The sequence below is a fragment of the Triticum urartu genome, chromosome 4A, assembly GCF_056163025.1.
Source record: "Triticum urartu cultivar PI428250 chromosome 4A, HENAU_Tu73, whole genome shotgun sequence".
NCBI classification, from domain to species: domain Eukaryota; kingdom Viridiplantae; phylum Streptophyta; class Magnoliopsida; order Poales; family Poaceae; genus Triticum; species Triticum urartu.
The window spans coordinates 172,926,799-172,949,362 of NC_141876.1; the positions used below are offsets into that span (position 1 = coordinate 172,926,799).

The 22,564-nt window shown below is 46.8% G+C and overlaps 1 protein-coding gene across 1 annotated transcript; it reads right to left on the minus strand.

The window, feature by feature from the left end:
- Window positions 1-5,775: 5,775 nt before the first annotated feature.
- Window positions 5,776-20,557, minus strand: LOC125554696 (uncharacterized). The gene is given in 13 exon segments (XM_087518085.1): window positions 5,776-6,168; window positions 6,312-6,391; window positions 6,515-6,685; window positions 15,341-15,427; window positions 16,498-16,647; window positions 17,383-17,505; window positions 17,656-17,700; window positions 17,703-17,747; window positions 19,126-19,265; window positions 19,741-19,872; window positions 20,047-20,098; window positions 20,101-20,234; window positions 20,339-20,557. Coding segments are annotated over 13 exon segments (1,362 nt in total). The 5' UTR covers window positions 20,490-20,557; the 3' UTR covers window positions 5,776-6,116.
- Window positions 20,558-22,564: the final 2,007 nt, after the last annotated feature.

Genomic DNA, 22,564 nt, shown 5'->3' on the forward strand with positions numbered 1-22,564 from the left:
CGACTCAGGGAGCGTGCTTGGTCAAAGTGATAAAGCAGTTAGCACACGCTTAGCGCAATGATGTAGTACTATATTGTTCTGTTGTAAGGGATGGTAGGATTCAGAATGGTGATGACAAAAAATTCTTTCAATTAGCTAAGATGAGAAGAAACATGTACTCCCTTTGTTCCTATGGACTAGCATATACAGATGTATATAAACATATTTTATAGTGTAGATTTACTCATTTTGCTTCATATGTGGTTATTTGTTGAAATATCTAGAAAGATAAATATTTAGAAACGGAGGGAGCAACCAGCATACTGCCAAGGCTCTCAGAAGATGGGGACAACGGAAACAAAGCACTATGAACCTACACTTTCAAATTGCCAATGAGATCATTCTGAGGCTGGATGTCGCTCAAGAATCCAGACTGCTCTCTGAGGAAGAGAGAAAACTGAGAGCTTTCCTGAAGGGAAAGTGTCTGGCCTTGGCTTCTCTGGAGCGTGTTCGCCTACGCCAACGCGCTAAGGTCGGAGATCTCTAGGAGGGGGATGCCAATACTAAATATTTCCACATGAAGGCGAATGGTCGGAGGAGAAAAAACTTGATTCCTTACCTGAAGGATGGTGATCGTACGGTGACCTCTACGGATGAGAAACTAGTCCTCGCGCAATCCTTCTTTCATAATCTGTTGGGCACGCCCAAAGCCCGAAGCTGTTTGCTAAACCTTGATGAGCTCGGCCTGCTCAAAATCTCACTAGAATCCGCGAGGGCTCTGGAGATGCCTTTCACTATGGAGGAGGTTAGGAAGGTGGTTTTTGACATGCCAACTGACCGCGCTCCGGGTCCCAACGGCTTCTCCGGATTGTTCTATATGAAATGCTGGGACATTATTGCTGAGGATATTATGGTTGTCATGCACGCCCTATATGAGGGGTGTTTCCATTCTTTTGGGGGTCTGAACTCATCTATCATTGCGCTTCTGCCCAAGAAGGATGTTTTGCTGCAGCTTGGGGACTTCAGGCCTATCAACCTGATTCATGGGGCAACCAAGATTTTTGCCAAGGTTTTGGCAGTCAGGTTGACACCCTTGCTACCGGATATTATTTCGCAAGCCCAAAGCGCTTTTATCTCCAACCGTAGCATACATGAAAACTTCAAGTTTGTGTGTAACACCGCTAAGATGCTGCATCAGAAGAAGAGGTCAGCGGTGCTCATGAAATTTGATATATCCAAGGCTTTTGACTCTCTTTCATGGGAATTCCTTCGGGAGGTTTTGAGAAATAGAGGCTTTGGGAGGAGGTGGTGTTCTTGGATCTGTGGTCTTCTCAGTTTCGCGTCATCCTTGGTGCTTATCGATGGAGAGTTGTCGACACCCTTTGCTCTCGGCCAAGGGGTGAGGCAAGGGGATCCGGTGTCGCCCATACTCTTCATCTTGGCCATGGACACTTTGCACGCCATGTTGCTCTGGGCTGCACCACGGAATCTCCTATCACCTCTAGGTCTTGACGGCAGCACGCCCAGGGCATCTATTTTTGCCGATGATGCAGTTCTCTTCTTCAGGCCGAATCCTATGGACCACCAGGTGATTGCTAGTATGTTGGATCTGTTCGGTGAAGCTTCGGGCGTGCGGATTAACCTATGGAAGAGCACCATAACTTGTATCCGCTACGAGGACGAGGTAGAGAACACGGTGGTGGAGCACTTTCAGTGCCAAAGGCAAAAGTTTCCTTTCAAGTATTTGGGAATCCCCCTCTCAATCTATCGACTGAACCGGAATGATATCTGGTCCATGGTGGATAATTTCTCTAACAAGATGAAAGGCTGTAAACCGAAGTTGCTGGCTGCTGTCGGGCGTTTGTCTCTTACTAGCTCAGTTCTCATGGCTCTTCCCATCCACTTCATGTCAGTGCTCCCACTGCCGGTGTGGGCGATCAAGGTTATTGAACGAAGATGCAGAGGCTTTGTTTGGAAAGGAGAGGAGGAAATCAATGGGGGACACTGTTTACTGCCATGGACACAGGTCTGTAGGCCCAAGGAGTTGGGTGGACTCGGTTTGGCCAACCTCAGATTTTTCGGGCTGGCTTTGCGAAGCCGCTGGCCTTTGCTCAGATGGGCTGCAGAGGAAAGGCCCTGGCACAGCTTGCCGGACACCACAGAGAAGGAAGTAGCGGCAATGTTTAAGGCGGCATGCTCTGTTTCGCTGGGCAACGGCGAGACTGCGTGATTCTGGACAGACAACTGGTTGCATGATGGACGATCGATCACCGATGCCGCCCCGGCCCTCTTCTCTTTTGTGCGCGACTCGGGGCGTTCTGTCAAGGAGGGGCTGCACAACCAGTCCTAGATCCAAGACATTAGGGGAGGTCTCTCGGTTCAGGCGCTCGCGCAATACCTTGAAATATGGGACATCTCGTAGGCCACGGTGCTGGCACCTGAGACTTCAGATCGTTCGATTTGGAGGCTGACGGATAACCAGTGTTTTTCTGTCAGCAATGCATACCGGATGTTCTTCATGGCGGGCATGCATTTCCGTGCTACAAACCCATTTGGAAGTCCAAGGCGCCGCCTCACTGTCGGTTCTTCATGTGGCTCGTCGTGCATAGGCGCTGCCTCACGGCAGACAACCTGTTGCAAAGAGGTTGGCCGTCCAGCACTACATGCCCACTTTGCTTGGCGGAACCGGAGGACTACACACACCTCTTTGTGCACTGCAGATATACACGTCATCTTTGGAGCATCTTCAGGCAATGGACGGGAGTGCACTTCTCCATTCCAGATGTCTCTTGCAGTACCACTGAGGACTGGTGGCTGTCATCAAGGAAGGGCATCCCCAAAACGGACAGGCGTAATTTCGACACCATTGTTATCCTAGTACATTGGAGGATCTGGAAGGAGCGGAATGCAAGGATTTTTCATCACATGGCCAGCAGCGCCAACAGAGTCCTTGACCTGATTCGTGAAGATATTGTTGTGTGGAGGGCAGCCGAGTGTGTTGTTGACCTCTCTACTTGAGGCTGTCTTTTGTTTTATGTCCTTATTCTACTCCATCCGGGTTTGGAGTGGCCATTTTGTAAAGTGGAGTGAGCCATCGGCGCTAGATCACCTAGACTGATGGCTGTTCGGTTGTACCCTCTTTTCTATCTAATAAAGATCGGCCTATGGCCCTTCGATAACATGGATGGTGGATTAGGGATGCTCACTGGTAGCAGCCGAGGGAGAATGATGGTGCGCAGGATGTCATCGAGGAGCCGCAGGCGGCCGCGGCGCCCAACGACATCCAGGGAGACGAGCACGGGCATCGTAGCCATGACCATGTCTCGGGCACCGCCGCGAGGCTTGGGGGAAGCATCATGTTCCGTCGGTGCTGTCAAGGGTGGGGAAGCCGTCTTCACCGTCGGGGTCATCCTCGGGTCACGGCATGACGGTGGCCCCGTGTCCACTGTCCAGATGGGGATGTGGGTGTGCTAGCCTGTAGCTGGTGTTAGAGGAGGTGGCAACGGAGGGGTGACCCGCCGATGCCGACAAGGCAAGGCGGGCGAGGAGAAGGGGTGAGCAGTGGCAACTCATGGCTTGTCGCGCACCCTCGCCCAGATCTGGTTGGAATCGACGAGTTGTCGCCACAACAGCCTCGCCGAAAACCACCACAAAGAGGAAGGAGTTGAGGAGCCGCTACGCGCATGATCCGACGGAGAGAGCCCGACCCACACAGTGCATGAGCCGGTGGTCGCTACCTCGCACCTGGTCTCCAGGCCGCCTCAATTGTGGCAGTCTACACTATACATCCCATGATGCAGCCACACTGGCCGGGGTCTAGTCGAAAAAAATGTGAGTTGTCACCGCAGCAGCCTCGCCGAGAAGAGCCAGAGAGGGAGAGGGAAGACCCGAAAGAGGAATTGCAATAGTGGGGGTGAATGCTTGCACCAACGCCATGCAACAAGGACGTTCGCCGGTAGGGCCAGAAAAATCTGACGTTTGCCAAATAATATTTCCCTTTCTTAAAAGGCCAGCCGCTGCGCCGGCCCAAATTTGGGCCGTTCCGCACGCAGCCGTGCGACCTAGCGTACAGAAGCCATCCAATTTTATGCCCCACGTCATCATCTTCTCCCCCCATGCCCCTGTCCCTAAAGCGTACAGCAGGCGTACAAGGCGGGCGTCGCTCCTCGCCACAGTTCATGGCGCCCTCACTCACGACGGCAGGGCCGCCTGTCGTCTCCGACGACGGTGCTCGTTGAAGAACCTCGACCGGTTGCAACTCCGGCCGTTGCTCCATGGTTGCAGCGCTACGGTGCGGCGCCCGCCGGCCCTCGCCGCCGACGCGTGACTTTCTCCCAACGACGGCCACCAATCACACCGTGAATGGGATGTAGTGAGAAAACATTGATCGTAGCAAAAGCGAAGGCGGTTGCAGCAAAAACCATCGTCGTCGCTGTCTCGTCCACAGCTCTGCCATGAATGGATGGAGCAAATCATCCCGCCGGTCGTGACAAAAAGAGATTAGGGTTGTAGCAAAATTATCATCACCCCGCCGTCGTAGGTTACAACTTTGCCGTGAATGGCCGTAGCAAAAAAAATTCGCTGGACGTAGCAAAAACCATGGACGGTTGCCGCAAAAAATGGATGGATGGATGTAGCAAAAAGAACCCTGGCCGGCTGTATCAAAAAGATTCTCTATGGTTTCATTGAAGCTTCTTTTCATCCAGCGTTGGAGCATTTTGTGTCAACAGTTGAAGCTTTCCCTGATTGACAGTGCCGGTTGAAGCTTTCTCTATAGCCGGTTGAAGCTTTTGGGTTTGAAGCTATTTTGTCAACAATTGCAGCAAAAGAGGGATACTGTGGTTCCAGCATTGCCTTCGCCGGTCGTACATCAATGCTTACCGTCGTTGTACCCTCGTCGATCGCCATTGCAACATGCGTCCCGGCCGCCATTGCAGCTCATGCGTGCCCATAGGTGGGGGTGCCTAAGAGCAGGAGGAAGGAGGTGTTGGTTATGGTCGTCTTCTCCGCCCGCGGTGACTCCCCTAACAACAGGGGCGGCAGTTGGTCTCTAGGAGCAGCCCCGAGTTTCATGGAGGCCGAGGGGGGGGGGGGGGGGGGGGGGGGGACAACGAAAAAATGCGAACAGATAAGAGAAAAAGAGGTGAAAGAAGAAGATAAAGCAAAGAGAACAAAAAAACTGAGTGTGCGGTGGGAAAGCGACTCAAGAGGCGTTTGATGTGGAGGAATCGAACACTGCGTGTGTGGCCGGCCGAAATTTCGGCAGGCGCGCTGTCTACAAGCATTTTCCTTCTTAAAAGAGAAACCTGAAGATAACATTTCCCCTTTTATAGGGAAACCCGAAGAAAGACATGACGACATATTTAGGGGCTGTTTCACAATGGGCTGGAAGAGTGGAAGTACAACCCCCTATCCACCCAACCATTAGTGTTGCTAAAGAAAAGGGTTAGTTCACACGTTTAATTTGGTCATAGTAATAGCCGTTAAAGTTTATTTGAAAATAAGCACATCCAACACATTTACGGGCCTCAACTAGTGATGAATTGTTCATCTTGACTAGTAACACTGTTTTTCTCTTTTTCCGAGGGAACATCTTTACTATACTGTTACACTACACATGCCAGTTTCTAGAGAATATACATTGACGCAAATCATGTAAAGCTCAACAGTTCGTCGCCAGCAAAGTCTCCTAACAATCATGACCATACAAGCTCCAAGGTTCGGTTTTACTTGCCCTATGCCCCACCCACATTGATCAAAGTCTATGGGCAATGATCTTTAGCTTGACAAGAGATCTGAAGCAAGACACAGGCATTCAACGTCAATCTGGTAATACTGTCAGTTAAGAGGCTATTACTAGGAATGTCCATGGTAGAAATGTTTCCCTATCCACGGAACCATAGAAAAAAAATGCTGCATACTGAACAGCATTTGCTCCCGAAATCGCAATCAGCAGAACGGTCTCAAGCATCCAGTGAGGAAGGTATCTGATGATGATCAGCGGAAGGCCATCCAAACTACCCAATCTCTAAGTTTATGGGCCTATGAGACAGAAAAACAGGGCACCTCCGTCTCTCCAGTGAGCAGTGTAAGTCTGGTAACTACAAGTTTCTCGCATCTACTTGATGCTCATCCAGCTAGTCTTGCCCAGGGCTACTGCGATATATCTTCAAGGATTCCAAAGCCTGCCTGCACATTTTAATTTGAATGATAAGCAAATATGCCTATAGGCTCTCTAAGTGAAACATTGTAGCGACAAGGAAACAAAAATCATTGAGAGGTTATCGCTGTACACTAGACACCAATGTAGCCAAAAGGAACAAAGAGGATACCGTAATCCATCTTCCATCTCTACGTTCCTGGGCTCCAGTTTAAGACCGTCAAGAAATGCACCACATGCCTTTTCATAGTCCTGAAGACAATGAGTTTGAATTATACATACATAAAAAGGGATCACAGCATAAAATGCATAACTTGTAATTCAAAAAAGTTTTTCTACAGAAAATATAGAACTGAACTCAACATGTTATCGCACCTTCAGTAACATTAGAGCAGTTCCTTCACGATATGAGGCCTTTGGCCAGCCAGGCCGCATCATACTGCAAGCTTGAGCATCATTCAAGGCGTTCTTTGCATCACCGAGGCGAAGCCAGCATAGGCTCCTATTTGAAAGCAAGGTTGCATTACCAGGATCAAGTGTCATTGCCTACGAACAGACAGAAGAAGCATTAAACACAATTCTGTGCATTGTTCTTAGATTTGCCCCGCAGGAATTTGTTATGCTGGGTGAATCCCTAAAACTAATTGAATAAAATGTATGCAGTAGACAGAAATCATCAATGACTATTAACTTGCATAAGCATGCTTGGTGAATCCTTATTACTCATTGAATAAAATGTATGCAGTAGACACAAGTCATCAATGACTATTAACTTGCATAAGCATGTCAGAGGAAAACAGCTCAGCGAAGTCATAATCTACTCCTGGATGTAAAAATTTGAATCCATATATATAGCTCAAGCACATAAAAACCAACCAATCAAGAGGTGCCAAATAAGAAAAATATCAGCAGAAATTTGAAAAGAAAAACAGAGGACAGAAGTATAATGTGTGTGTTCACTGGTGAGCCTCTCAAATAGCAACCTCATAATTACTGTGGTCGTATGCATCACAATGATGCAGAGGCCAGGGGCTATCCTCTCTATCCACTGCGCCCTATTCCTCTTGTGGCTCCTACTCAGCCGACGCCACAGGTTCTTGCCTCCGATGCTTTCCAGGCTGATAAGGACACTGTGAAGGCTGCTGCTGATGCTGTGGTCACTGCTGACGTTGCGGTCGCTGCTTATGAGCAGTAGGCCTCACACTACCAGGTGGCTCTTGAGATGTATCGTGATGAACTGTCTGCCTACACTCAGTGGTTTGATGATGATGCTCGTGCTGCAGCTGTTCTCAGTTCCAATGTTCTACCTCAGTTTGTCTCTAAGTTTATGGGCCTCACTGCCGTCTTCGAGATGTGGAGTCATCTTCGACAACGCTATCAGCCCTCTGGTGATGCCCTATACCTGGTTGTGGTCCGCCAGGAGCATGCACTTCAGTAGGGTGACACCAATGTTGATGACTTGTACTCACATTTAGTGCCAGCTTGATTCTCTTTGCACTGCTGGTTGTGGTTCTTGCCAGTGATGTCATGTTGTGCGGTCAGACTTGGGAGTTTCAGAGGATGTACGAGTTCTTGTCTCGGCTCCGTAAGGAGTTTGAGCCGCGGCTGCTCAGCTATTAGCTCGTAGTCGTGTTTCTCTTATAGAGGCGCTTTCTGAGATTCGTGCTGAGGAGACTCGCCTATGTGGTGCTGGTTTACTTGAGGTTCCACATGTGCTCGTTGATCGAGCTCCTGCTACGCCGTCTGCTGCACCGGCTCTTTCCCGGTCCAGTGCTCCGCCGCTCCTCCCCACTGCTCCTGGTTGTGAGGGTCGTTCTCGTACTCATTGTGGTTACTGCAACAAGGATGCATGGTCGTCCCGAGTCTGATTGCATTACAAAGAAGTGGCACATGCGGCGCACATCTTCTGGGAGTCATGCTTGTACTACGACATCCTCAAACATCGCCTTGACAGAGCAGGATATTGTGAGGCTTAAGCATTTGCTTGCCGTTACAGGTTCTTCTTCGACGAGTGCTGCAGGTTCTGTGACTGATGCTTCTGGCACTGAGTGACCATCACCTACACAATCAGGTACATCCCACATCCCGACTCTGGAGCTCCCTTTCATATGTCTTCTGATTCTTCCACCTTGTGCCTGGTAGTTCTCCTGATTATTCGATGCATCGTTTGTTTGGTTGTGTTTGCTATGTTGTTGGCCCGCATGAACGCAACAAACTGACCGCTCGGTCCGTCAAGTGTGTCTTCTTAGGATACAGTGATGAGTATAAAGGCTATCGTTGTTGGGATCATGTCTGTTGTCGAATGCTTATTTCTCGGGATGTGACTTCAGATGAGTCTCGTCCCTTCTACCCACGTCCATCTTCTTATCATCGTGATGTTGTTATTCATCCTGAATGTGTCGGATTCAGGACTCCGCAGACCCAAGAAGGTTCGAACTCTGGGGTGTGTGCGAAGATCTCCACCTCTCAAGTCTCAAGCTCGTCACCCTACAGCTTAGCCTCGTCGAGTTCGCGCGAGTGGGGAAGAGGATGAACACAACAGTTTACCCAGGTTCGGGCCACCTTGCGGTGTAAAACCCTACTCCTGCTTTGTGGTGGATTGGCCTCACGAGGGGGCCGAGGATGAACAAGTACAGTGGATGAACAGCCTCGCGAGGGCTCTGGTGGTGAGGGTGGAAAGGATCCGATCTCGTCTATGGTGGTGGCTAACCTATATTTATAGTGGCCTCGGTCCTCTTCCCTCAAAACTTAGGCGGGAAGGGATCCCACAATGGCCAATTTGAAAGGGGACAAGAAATACATCTAATCCTGATGAAAGGTGATCTTCGCCTGCAAAGCTTCTGGTCGTGACGTAGCGGTGGGCTCGATGATGACATCCATCCTGCCGAGCTCGTGGTCTTGGTCTTGTTGCACCGGAATGGAAAGCTTTGGGGGACTCCTCGGGAACCTGCGTCCGTCCTTGCTCCCTTAGCACCGAAAGGGAAACTGTCTCCTCTGTGCCCGCTGACGCCCGCCTGGTCTTGGTCGTCATGGCTAACGTCATCGCAGCCTCGTGAGGCTGGGTACCTGCATAGAAATCTCCGCTCCTCGAGAGGCAACCTGGGGAGGCCGCTCCTCTGGAAGTCTTGATGTCGTTCTCCTCGCGAGGCTGAGGCCCTCGCGAGGGTCTTGTCTTGGAGGCCTTGCCGCTGGGCCGTACCAGGCCGTCGAGGGAGCCACGCCGTGGGCCGCAAACAGGCAGATATGGGTACCCCCGATCCCAGAATGCCGACAGTAGCCCCCGGGCTCAAGGCACGCTCGGGCTGGCTTCGAGGCAAAGCCGAAGAGGGAAGGCAGAAGCGTCGCGGACCCCAACCGCCTGCGGGCCAGGCTTGACGCATGGCGTTCGACGGGGTGTGGGCGCCTCCGCTTCCCCACGCCGCCTCGGCAACCGCCCAGGCTGACAAGGGACTGGCGCACTCCTGTATGACCATCATTGCTCGAACGCGAAGGGACGCCGGTTGGCCTCTGACCGCCTATAAGAGGGCGAGGGAGACGGAGCCCCCAGCTCACCTTCATCTTCCTGCTCCTCATTCCTCATTCTTGAGGCAGCAGCATCCATGGCACCGGTGAGGAGGTTCTCCGCCGCCGAGAAGGGGAAGGCTCCACAGGAGAGGATAGAGTCGTCCCCGCCAAAGAGAGGGCGATGTCATCCTCGCAAGATCACCGCGACGCCGGCGGCGGTTCCCCAGGGGCGTGAGCGAGCCCCCGCGGGCGTCCGATTGCCTCCGATGGCCGTGGGAAAGGTCCCTCCCGCGGGGGTGGCAGCGGAAGCCGCGACGGCCGTGGTCGAGGTGGAGGGCTCGCGGTGGCCGCCCGGCCGCCGCGCCCGCGATCCCACACGGCCGACGTGGCCCGAGAGTTCGTGGTGTGGGTGAAGAGGCCGGAGGGCATCTGGATCCACCTCCCGTGCTTCTTCGCGGAGGAGTTGCCGTCCAGAGGGCCCGGTGGCCTGTGGCTGCAAGCCGACGGTTGTTGCAGCAAGGCCTCGTGGGTGGAGGTCGAGGTCACCCCCGCAGGCAATGTGTTCCTGAACCGCAGGTGGCAGACATTCGCCCGCGCCTGCTGCCTGCAAGGGAGGCGTACCCTCCACTTCAAGTATGATGGAGCGGCGATGCTCTTCGTCAAGATCTTCGGGGAAGACGGCTGGCTCTTGGGGTGCTGCCCAGAACGCGACGGCAGCGACAGCGACCACCTTTCCGATAACGACGACCATCGCGGCGGTGGCGCCCTCCGCGGTGAACTTGCCCTTGGCGATGGCCGCGACACCTCCGGCAGCGGCCGCGTCTCCCCCAGGGAGAGTACGAGCGACAACGACTACGACGAGCCGCCATGTCGCTGCGCCCAGACCAAGGAGGAGGGTGAGGCGCCACGCCACCGGGCCCCTATCAAGGAGGAGGACTTCGACTGATCGTGGTAGCGCCAGAGCCGGGCCTCGAGAACAGTGGCCCTCCGGAGGCCGCTCCTTTTGTTTGTTTTCTGCTTCCTGCATCCAAAACCATGAAGGGCCCCACGGGGCGTGTAATGAACTATGGCGCTTGCGTCTTTTTATCACTGTTTCTTGCTCGTATTATAGCATCTACGTGGTTACTAATTGAAAGATTCCTGCCTGGCGTGATTATGATAACTTAGCTCGATGTGCTCGCGACCCTTGACGGGTCCCTGCGTCGTGGGGGCATGCTCCTCCGGAGCCTTGACCTTGGGAAGACCCCTGAGGTCCCGAGGGGGAGCTCGCGAGGTTCCGGGGCTGGTTTCTCGGGGAGTGCTCAGGATCCTGCGTTGTTTGTCCCACTTTCTGCTCGTGGTCAGACTCTTCTTCTATATGCTGATGGCATGATCATCTAAGTACATTGCCTTTGAGAACATGTCTTACTGAACAGTTTCTTATGTCTGATCTTGGACCTCTTCGCTACTTTCTTGGGATTGAGGTTTCTTCTATCTCTGATGGCTTCTTTATTTTCCAAGAAAAGTATATCCAAGATCTTCTTGCTCGTGCTGCTCTTACTGATGAGCACATTATTCAGATTCCCATGGAGCTCAATGTTCGCCTCCATGCTTTCTAATGGTGGCCCCATGTCTGATCCAACGCGTATCGTCATTTTGTTGGGAGTCTTGTCTATGTAGTTGTCACTTGTCTGGATATCTCCTATCCTATCCATATTTTGAGTCAGTTTGTTTCTACTCCCACTTCGGTTCACTATATCACCTCCTTCGGATTCTCTTCATGGCACGATCCCTCGACATCTTTTCTTTCCCTGCTCCAATTCGTTACAACTTCAGGCCTATTCGGATGCCACGTGGGCTAGTGATTCCTCGTATCAACGTCACTTTCTGCTTACTGTGTTTTTCTTGGTGGTTCTCTTATTGCCTGGAAGATGAAGAAACAAACTGCAGTTTCCCGTTAGAGTGAAGAGACTGAGTTGCGAGCTATGGCTCTTTTGACGGATGGTTACTTCACGAGTTTGGTGTTTATGTTACCACACCTACTCCACTTTTGTCTATCAGCATTGTACGCGACCATGTGAAGTATGAGCTCACCAATCATATTCGTGTTGATGCTTCTTTGTGCGTGTTGGTGTGCATGATCAGGTTATTGCTGTTCAGTATGTGTTTTCCTAATTACAGTTGACGGATTTTTTTACAAAGGCCCGGAGTAGAGCGCAACATGGTTTCTCTCTCTCCAAACTCAGGTGTTGTTGATCCACCCTGAGCTTGAGGGGGGGGGGGGGGATTATATATTTTCCATGTAATATCCCCATTGTTTAAGGGTTTTCCTGCAAATTTACCACACCTGTACATGTATATATATCCCAGGAAGTACAAGTTGCTATTTCCCTAACAGGAACCACATCATCCATTTATAAGGACTACTTAGACTTCCTGACTGAACCTGGCTTATAGATTGACAGGACTCACCTAGAAGGATTTAACCTGGTCACCTGGACAAGGACGGCTAATTGACTACTTACACACCGGAATTCACTTCCTAATTCCATGGACTTATCTCTAAACCAGTTCCGAAACTATTATTCATGGATACAATCTAGGTGTCAACTTCTCCCTGGAAGCTGCAAGCTGGCCGCTAGTATTGGTCACATCCTGCCCCTACATGTATGTGCTGTTGCTGATGCCCATGGCCTATGTCCACAAACACAACAATGAAATGGATGGTACGACCCGTTCTGGCACTGATCCAACTGCCTCATGGATACAAGCATGCACAACAAGAGACAACAGATATAGCAGCTTAAGAGCATCTACAGCCGGGCGCCTCAAACAGACCACAAATGCCCGGGCGGACCGCCGATCACTGACCGGTAAAAAAAAGTGATCCAGACGGCGCCTCAAACGCCCGGGCTGACCGGCACCCCTCATATCCAGCCTAAATCTTGGGCAGACATGGGGAGGTCCGGGCGCGACCGCCACGTCGGACTAGACAGCCCGACTCCACTACAAATTGCACCAAATCCACCGCCCTCCTCCCTCCCACCAATTCCCGTGTCCGATCCCTTGCCATTGGCCACCCTTGCTCCCCCATCATCGCCACCCTAGATGTCGCCCAGCCCGTCCCCCACCGCTGCCATGGAGGTTGTGTCTGCATCGTCCGTGGGCCTCCCGTCCTTGGCTTTGTCCTGCAAGCCGGAGAACGTCGCCCAGAGGGACCGGCGGTGGAGGCAGCGGGAGAGGGAAGCGGCGTCGTAGGGAGCGGATGCGGAGACAAGGGTCACACCGTCCGACCCCAGTTGGGGAAGAGGAGACGGTTGGATGGGGGCACAATCCGGAGAGTTTCCCGGCAATGCAAAGGGCTCCAGGGGACGTCTATGACTCGCCGCCGCTCGTTTGGTCGTGTACAGGCCCGGGCATCGGCTGCCCACGCCCTGTTCGACGGAATGACATAGCAGGACTACATTTATTTTGCTCCTCTTCCAATCAACTTTGCATATGTGATGATCAATGTTTTGCATAGACCTTTAGTTCATTTGAAACCATGATAATTGTAGGAATTGATCATGTCGGACATGATCAATGGTAATTATGATCAGATCCAAGCGCAGTATGAGTTGGGGGATCCAACTTGTCCTACGTTTGAAGTAGGCAGCACATCAAACCCCAATCCGAACAAGAAAAAGAAGGGAAAGATGCCCAGGCAAGAGGTCCAGCATTCACAACTTTTGAGACATCTTGTTGGTTAAATCTTGGTTGGCCACAACATTGGACCTCATACATAGCACGGAGCAAAAAGGCAATCAGTATTGGGAGAAGATCCACAAGCACTATCATGAGCATTATGTGGAGCCGCATCCTATCGCCACCAACCGCAATGTGGCATCTCTCCAACATCGATCATCGATCGGGGATAATTTAAGGGGAAATGAACAAATACGTCGGCTACTATGCACAAGTGCTTGGCCGCCCTCAAAGTGGGATGGGAGCGTCCACTCACATAAGCATAATCACTTCATTTTGTCATAGTTTAAATTGCTTGTATTTTTTGTTGCATTCTCATCGTTATACATGCATTGTTTGCTAGACAATGGTGGCAGCCACTATGTATCAAGAGACGGAGAAGAAGACATTCGGTTTTAGCCATTGTTGGGTGCTATTGAATGGCAAACCAAAGTGGACACAATTTGTGGCCGATCTCAAGGCCGGCAAGAGGAAGAATGATGGCTCAAGCTCCCACCAATCAATTGGGTTAGACGACGAAGAGGAAGAAATTGTAGGGGAGAATGGAAGAGCCACCATGGCAAAGGATAACCGGCAAGTGATGGGAGACAAGTGGGAGAAGGCTAGGGCCTCTCGTGATGCCGCGGCTACAAAAATGTCCTCCACTTGTACAGGCATTTTTTCCGTAAGGGAGAACAAGAAAGAGGAAAGGTACAAGCTCATGTTGGATGCACAAAAAGAGAGGATGGATTGGGACCAGGAGAGGGCGTTCAAGAAGCTGCAAATTGAGAGAGAAGATCGAGTTGGAGAAGAGCGAAGCGGTGATCAAATGGGAGATGGAGAAGGCCCAGACATTTGGAGAAATTGAGCTTGAGAATAAGAGGTTGCAACTTGCTCGAGACGCGGAGGGTGCCAAGGTAATGTTGACAGAAGAAAGTACCTTGGATGAGCATGCAAAGTGGCTTGTGGGAATGAAGGAGATCAACGAACGTAGGGACTATGAAGCAAGGATGATTGCGGAGCAGGAGACAAAGCTGGCCGCGGAGGAGGAGGCAAGGCTGGCCACAGAGCAGGAGGCATGGATGGTCCGATGAGTGATCCGGCCAGTGAGTGATCTGTCACGCTCGGACTTCAATTTCATTTTGGCATGTCCGGACTGTCAAACTATGATTTATTTTGCTTTGTCGCATTTGGTAAATTGTTGAATTGTGATGAATTTGTGCTCTATGATCGACGTGCATGCATTGCATGGATTTGAGGATTCACATATGAGGAGTCCCGCTGTCCGGCAGGCCAAATGAGGGGCCGCCCGGCGCCATCTACAAATGCGCCCACGGGCATATAGGGAGCCGGATTTGCCAAATCCAGCTGTAGATGCTCTAATAGGAACGGGTCAGAGACATTAGCATATCTGCAATCTCTATCAACTTTGCAACATTAGCATATCTGCAAATGTGCAGAAAACATAATCCCCATACCAACATGCCATTCCAAGAAGAAACAAACAAATAAGGCTAAAATGCCTTATAGGATCTTGAACATTTTTGAACAGTCAACAAGCATAAACTTATACAACAAGATTAATAATATGGGGCTGTATATCCATCAGATGAACGAAAATTTTCAAAACCTCAACTTTTGTGTATTAGTCCATAATACTAGAATAGAAAAAACAAAATCAATACAGTATTTTATAAAAGATAAAAATAAATAATTACTGAAACAAAATATATATTTACAATATATAGAATTTCCGGAGTAGTTTTACTCTGATAGAGAAAAACAAGTAGAATATTATATATACGGGATAAGAACTAAACCAGGAAATTTAGTTTGCAGAAGTTGCACACACTTTGTACAAACTTTGCACTATGCCATAACATGCAAGAACTAGTATAAAGAGTGCAGTTCAGGCCAACCAAGGAGCAATTTTAGGTGGCTCAGATTTACGGAAATTTCAGGCAACTGAGAATTAGCAAATTCGTAATAATATACCTCTTTGTAAATTCTTGCTGCAAGATAATAGTTCCCGTTCTTGAATGCCTCATGCGCTTTAGATTTTGCACTAGTAAGCATGGCTTTCTGAAACATTGAGAGCAACCAAATGATATAAAAAGATTCATTACCACACCTAATCCCTTCCCACATGTTATAACTACTTTCTCCCTGAATCAATGCAATATCTCATCTCAATATCTACCATGTATAAAGTGGTCATGAATATTAAACCTCCTGTCACGCGGTTTATCCATAAAAATAATAATAAAGCTTAGTATCCCCAGTTGGAATAATTGTTTGATTTGTTTCAACTTCTGCATGATTCTACTGTGATCCAACCCAAATTACTGATAGAAGTTAGTCTGACTTATCTCAAATTCCCACATTTCAAATGTTCTCTTATCTGCATTGCTGATGACCCCATTTTGCATCCTCTACATCCCCAAGGACAACAAAGCCTTCAGTCACAAGCAAGTTGGAATAGGCTACCTCTGCAGAATCCCCGCAGATCATAATCTCATCACTTAACTAGTATTTCTTCGCCAATTTATTAGACATTATTTTACCTTAGTTGTTAAATGCTCATCTCTGTCCAAACTGATTTAAAATCAACACGGGGTGTTAACCCTGGCTAGGTTAGTCCTTACAAGACTCAGAAGAGTTCAAACACATAACCACAGGGATGCCAGTAAATCACTATGCACGTTGCATAATTACAAACCTAACATGGAATGTGCCGTCAAAGTCGTGTCAGAAAGACTATACGGTTTACAAGCTTAACAGAACAGATCAAGGTAAATATTTAAACCGCTTTCAACAAAACTGTATTGCTCCCAAATGATTAGTATGCAACACAACTGACATATTTTCATTTCTCCGGCTCATAGGTCATAGTTAAGAAAAGCATGCACTAATAAGACTGGCGCACACTTAACATGCATGGTCAATACAATTCTTAGCCACCAATTGTAGTTAAATTTTCAAATATTCACAGAGAAAGAGGGGGCAATGAATTTCAAGCACATTTCTGAAGTAACAGCAATGAATTTCAGAAACCCCAAACTGGGAAGGTCTCTGTCTGAAAGCTAACAGCCAACATACACAGTTGCACACAAACCATTTAAATACATATAATAATGGTACTCAAATTATACCTTCGCTGGGCGCGCTGATTTTACATGCCTAATGATCCCATCTACACTCCAGTCACGTACATTTGGAATACAAGAAGTGACTGGAAATAGAATCTCAACATCTTCACGCCTACCAGAGCGGGCAGCAATTTCAATAGGAGCTCGTCCTAACTGCCATGATAACAAGCAGGATTAACTTCACCCAGTATTTGGCAATGGAAAATGACAAAATTGCAGTACGCAAGACATATGAACAACCATCGGGCACATACACATGGTATAAAATAAAATAAATTCTAGAGATCGGCATAACATTAAGTGCTACAGAAACTTTGTAGCGTATATTGTAGCAATGAGCACATAAACATGTGACAGGACAGCAACCACAACTCAAGAACTATATTTTTAACATATGTGATATAATACTACCCTGACAACTTCTAGGATGAAACAGAGAAGTGGTAACTCTTCCTGGTATTTGCAACCTCTGCTTCATTTTTCCTCCAAAATGGTAAGAACAACTGTTATATTTTTATCCCAACAACCCAAAGTTCTTTGCAAGTTCCATGTAGAAAATTTTGTTCGAAGTGGAAACTCTAAGGTATGTTCTTCCAATCTAGTAGATAGCCTAGAACCATCACGTGCCTCTCCAAATAATAAAATAGAACAGGAGACTGAATTTCAAATGTAGCTTTGATGTTTCGTGTATTTTATTTTACCCTACTAGGATAAATCTAGGCACCCAAAATACACACAAAATAGACCTGCCTATAAGCAAATTCATCCAGATGTTTGTCTCAAGTTAACAGTTTGAAATGAAAAACCAAAAATGAACTTTTACTAGAATATCTTATATTAGGTATAGACACGAAAGCATGCATGTAACAGCAAGGTACAACAGCTTACACTGTCAGGAACATTAGCATCCGCACCAGCCAGAACTAAGCACTTCAGGATTTCAGTTGAGGCACTAATGGCAGCAATGATTAATGGTGTCTCTTTACAATTACCATCCACATCAGCACCAGCCTAACAATAACAAATCTGGGTTATATTCTTCATACAACACACATACAAATTGCGTCATAATCATTTGAAGAAAAATAAAGAAATTAGTTGAGTGACATCCTCTTTTTTCATTATTACGTAATGTGTAAGTTGATGTACGAAGTAACATACCTCAAGCAGGAGCTTCACACATTTCAGTGAGTGCACAACAGTAGCACAATTGCAAGAGCTGTATAACCAGTACCACCCAAAGCTATCTTATGCTGTTGAGAGATTAAGAAATTAGAAATCGCGTATAACTAGAACTAGCATACAACTTAAAGGAGGGGAGGGGTCAGGACCATGTTACTGTGAGTAAAAACTTTTGTTAAAAAGATGAAATAACAAAATTAGCATACACAAACATTGCAAAAGTAAATGAATTAGCTTCTCATATTATCTATGAAAGTTGATGAATCCTCATCATCCGTGATCCTTCTGGGACGTCTGTGACCATTCCTAAAAATGCATACGAAAGAGAAGTAGAAAAAATAAGGGCAAGGCTGAGTTTCCAGCACAGTAAATCCATGGACATACAAGAGGCAAAGCTAGATCTTAACAGTTATTGTGCATTGAACGTCAAGCACTAATAAAAATATAGGAACGCTGCAAAGCAAGATCTTACTGATGAACACACTAGAGTGATACCGTGTTAAATGATTGGTAAGCATGCTGAATTCAAGTTGTCAGACATATCATGCAACGATGGTAGAAACTGAGATTATGCATGGATAATGCCGAATGGTGCTCGGAAGCATTTGCTGCCTTCTCAAATAATTTTTTTTTCGTTCTTCAAAATATTCTCACATGTAGATGACTCCTTATCATGTTCAAATTTCATGTTTTATGAAAAGTTTACGTTTTCTTATTGGCGTGGAAAAAAAACAAGCACCTACAAAAATGCCTTTTAAGCTCCTGATTCCTGTGTTTTCATGCAAACTACTCCCTCTGTATCAAAATATAAGACGTTTTTAGGCTAGTTTAGCCTACAAAAACGTCTTATATTTCGGTACAGAGGTAGTACAAGTCAAGAACAAAATTACTAGCACTTGAGGGTACATGATTCACACGTATATACATGCAAGATTTTTATTCTTTGAATTTTTGGAGTTAAAAAAAGAACATGCTAGGAAAAAGAAGCATGTTGTACAGCCAAGTCTCTAGAATCCACCAACCTAAAAAAAAGGCTTCTACACTCCACCTGTCACTGGTGGAATGTGTGCAGTGAAGCTGGGAAAATCGGTGGCTGGGCGCTCAAAAGGATACTAAGGGTTGATTAGTAGATGAGAGAAAATGAATTGGCTTGAAAAAACATCAACAATGTTACTCATATTAGCAAGAAAAATATATGAATGAGAATAAGGTTTGAAAACTGGAGCAGGTGAAGAGCCAGACTCCACGTGTTTATAGCTTATAGCTAGAAGGAATAAAAACAACAAGTGCAACATGACAAAGCCAGCCACATGAAAAAAAACTCAAATAGGATAAAGTTGATGGATAAGGAAACACTGAAATAAGTATATAAAAAAAACTATATTGTCGATCTTACCATTCTAAATAGCATGAAGGTTCAGAAAAAGTAAAGATGGGAGTGACACTTACATCTGCATGGTGTTCTAGCAAAATTTTCACAATATCATCCCGCCCATTACGTGCAGCAGAATGCAGTGCCGTCCCACCAAGATGTATTGCATCAACATAAGCTCCACTGGAGAGTAAGAACTCAACTATTTCACAGCTTCCTGGATAAAAATAATACAGGATATATCTTTAGTCAACTGTAGATTTTTGTTGTAAGTCCTTGTATTCACGCCATCCTATCTAACAATGTGCTAAGAAACAAGTCTAAATTAGAGGACATACTGAAATACAGAGTCAATATGGCTTGTGAATTGATTGAGTGAGTATGCATGACGTGGACAAAAGGGCATTTCAAAAAAATTGGACTTGGCTAAACTAAATTAACAATGTCATGAAAAAAACAGATGGCCTGCTTGTTATATTTTCTCCATGATATGATGTCTATGGGGGAAAAGGAAGAACTTTCGCATACAGCCAGCACCATACTCACTTTCCTCGGATATTTGCCACTACAAAGAATATTCCGTCAGAAATTTTTACTCCATGTCTCACGGATATATGGGTCCTCACGCAGTAGTACACAGGGAGATGAAGAACACTTTATGAGTGATACTTATGCGTAGAGATCAATACTACCTTCTGCAGCAGCAAGGTGGAGAGGAGTACTCCCACTGTCGTTGAGCTTAATTGTAGCAGCACCTTGATCAAGAAAGTAACGCACCAAATCCACATTCTGACGGCCAATCGCAACAGTCAAAGGTGTTTCGCCTGTCAGGGACAACAGAGCAGAGAAGCTTAGCACAAACAAATTCAGCCCATCCAAGGAAACACCTACCTGGATGAACGAGAGCTACTCTCTAATCGACGAAAGCTACTCCCTACTTATTACGGAAAGGAAAGGAAAGGAAAGGAAAGGAGAGGGCTTGAAGGAAGGCGACGCACCCATCGGGCCTACGTCATCGACATCCAGCCGGATGTCCTCGACAAGGTAGCGCCGTAGCGGCACACGGGCAGGCTCCCGCCTAGGGCCGCGGTCTGCAACAAGCCCATGCCGTAGCCGTCCCTGACCGCGCCCATCTTCTCAGCGAGGCGACTGCCTTCCGCCCCCCTTCCCACCACCCTCGCCGCCTCTGAAATGCAAAACGAATCGGCGCCAAAATCAGCACGGAAACAGACGGGAACCGGAAAATGAAGAAAGTAATCGCAGACGCGGACAGAGGGAGGTAGTACTTACTCTTGACGAGGTGGAGCTCGCCGTCGAAGGCCGCCTTGAGGAAGCCCTGGTCGAAGGAAGGGTTGGAGATGCGGCTGGGGTCCCATGAAGGGAGGCCGCCGCCGCCGCGGTCGAAGGCAGTGGGAGGGAAGAGAGGCGGCTGCGGTGCCATGGCAACGGGGTTGGCAGTACTTACAGCGTAGGAGGGGGCAGACGGGAAGGGAGTGAGGGCCAGTTCTTCTGACCCCTCCTCAGCTTTTTCCAGAACTGTCATTTCATTTTTCTTTACAATTCCTAGCTAGTTAAGATCTAATTAATTAGAAATTATAAAAAAATATAGAGTGACAATTCTAGGAGAAGCTGGGGAGGGGGTTAATTCTGGAAGAATTGTCCAAAAAACTGGCCCGGAATGCTGTGGAGATCGGGAAGGGCGGCGCGTATGAGGACAGATAGAAATGGGGCGTGTTTGGTTACAGAAAATTAGAAGACATCAGTTTGTTTGAAGGAGGTAACGACAAGATTGCCTCATCCTAGTAATACTTAAAGTCAGTTTGTGTTAAACTAGCAATTACTAAATATTTTAATTATAAGATATAATAGATGGATGTCAAAATGATTCTCATGAGATGAAAATAGAATTAAGGTTGTATATTTGATACGGCTCAAGATAATTTTATCGATCGATAGGATGCTAGTAAGTGAGCAAACTTCAAGAGATCATTGAAACAAGCATAATGAAGTTGAAATCTTTGTTATGATGAAATGGTCAAATAATTTGATCTCATCGAGAAAATAAAAATGCTTGTATTTATAAGAAAGTAAGTGGAGCATAATAATACTTCCTTCGTCCGAAAAAGTTTGTCCCTCAAATGGATGTATCTAGCACTAATCTGATACTAGATACATCCATTTAAGAGACAAGCTTGGGACAAACTTTTTCGAACGAAAGGAGTATTTCTAAGGGTCTTTTACATCTGTGTCTCTAACTTGAACTCATTACTCATATTTACCCTTAATTTAAAAGCGTGCTCAAATTTGCCTCTTTGCCGTCAAGTCACTTTATAGGAATACCCTTTCGTGCCGTTACCGTCCGGTCAAAGGAGTTTGACCGTCTGGTGAACAGTAACTCCGTGAACAGTAAATTCGAAAAAATAGCAACAAAAATAAAAAATCTGAAATTTTATGGGAACGAAGATACTCGAGTACGCAAGGTGCGTGCAAATTTTTGTGGTGTTTGGACATTCCATGAGCCCGTGAGAAAGGAAAGAATTTAATATGTATGCTCGTGAACAATAAATTTAAAAAAAATAGCAAAAATTACAAAAAACCTGAAATTTTGCAAGATCAAAGACGCTCAGGTGTGAAAGGTGAGTGCAAATCTTTTGTGATCAAATGATATGGGAGGAGCTGTAGTAAAAAACAAAATAGTGCATTTTTAGCCAAATTTTGATTTCTTTTCTTGGCAAGCTCCTGCAATGTCCAAACACCACAAAAATTTGCACGCACCTTGGACACCCGAGCGTCTTCGATCTCACAAAATTTTAGATTTTTTAATTTTTTGTTAATTTACTGTTCACAAGTATACAAATTAAATTCTTTCCTTTCTCACGGGCTCGTGGAATGTCCAAACACCACAAAAATTTGGACGCATCTTGCGCACTCGAGTATCTCACAAAATTTCAGATTTATTTTTATTTTTTTGGCTATTTTTTGAATTTACTATTCATTAGACGGTCAAAGCCCTTTGATCGGAGGGTAACGACACACAAGAGCATTTCTATAAGGTGACTTGACGGCAGAGGGGCAAATTTGGGCATGCTTCGAAATTAGGGCCAATATGAGTAGGTGGTTCGAGTTAGGGACATAAATGCAAATTGCCATATTTCTAAACACTATGTGTACTTGACACTTTGTTAATTAGAATTATATGAATTTCTTGACATAAATTAAGACTTTATTAAACTAGTTTTTCAATAAAGTACGTAACCAGTATATAGTCCTAGTATTAGCGAAAATGCCTTTTGGAGCTCGGCCTCCATGGAGGCCAGTTTTTGAAAAACACAAAATTCATGAAAATTCATATTTTTACAATTCAAAAAAATCTGAAAAAAATTACAGATATACATGGAGGCATAACACACATGTGTGTAATTTTTTAGGACGAAATACGTTGAAATGAAGGCTGTGCAAAAAAGACAAATCTGAGGCTTTTTAACACATGTTACTATTCATCCTTAAAGTTCAGAA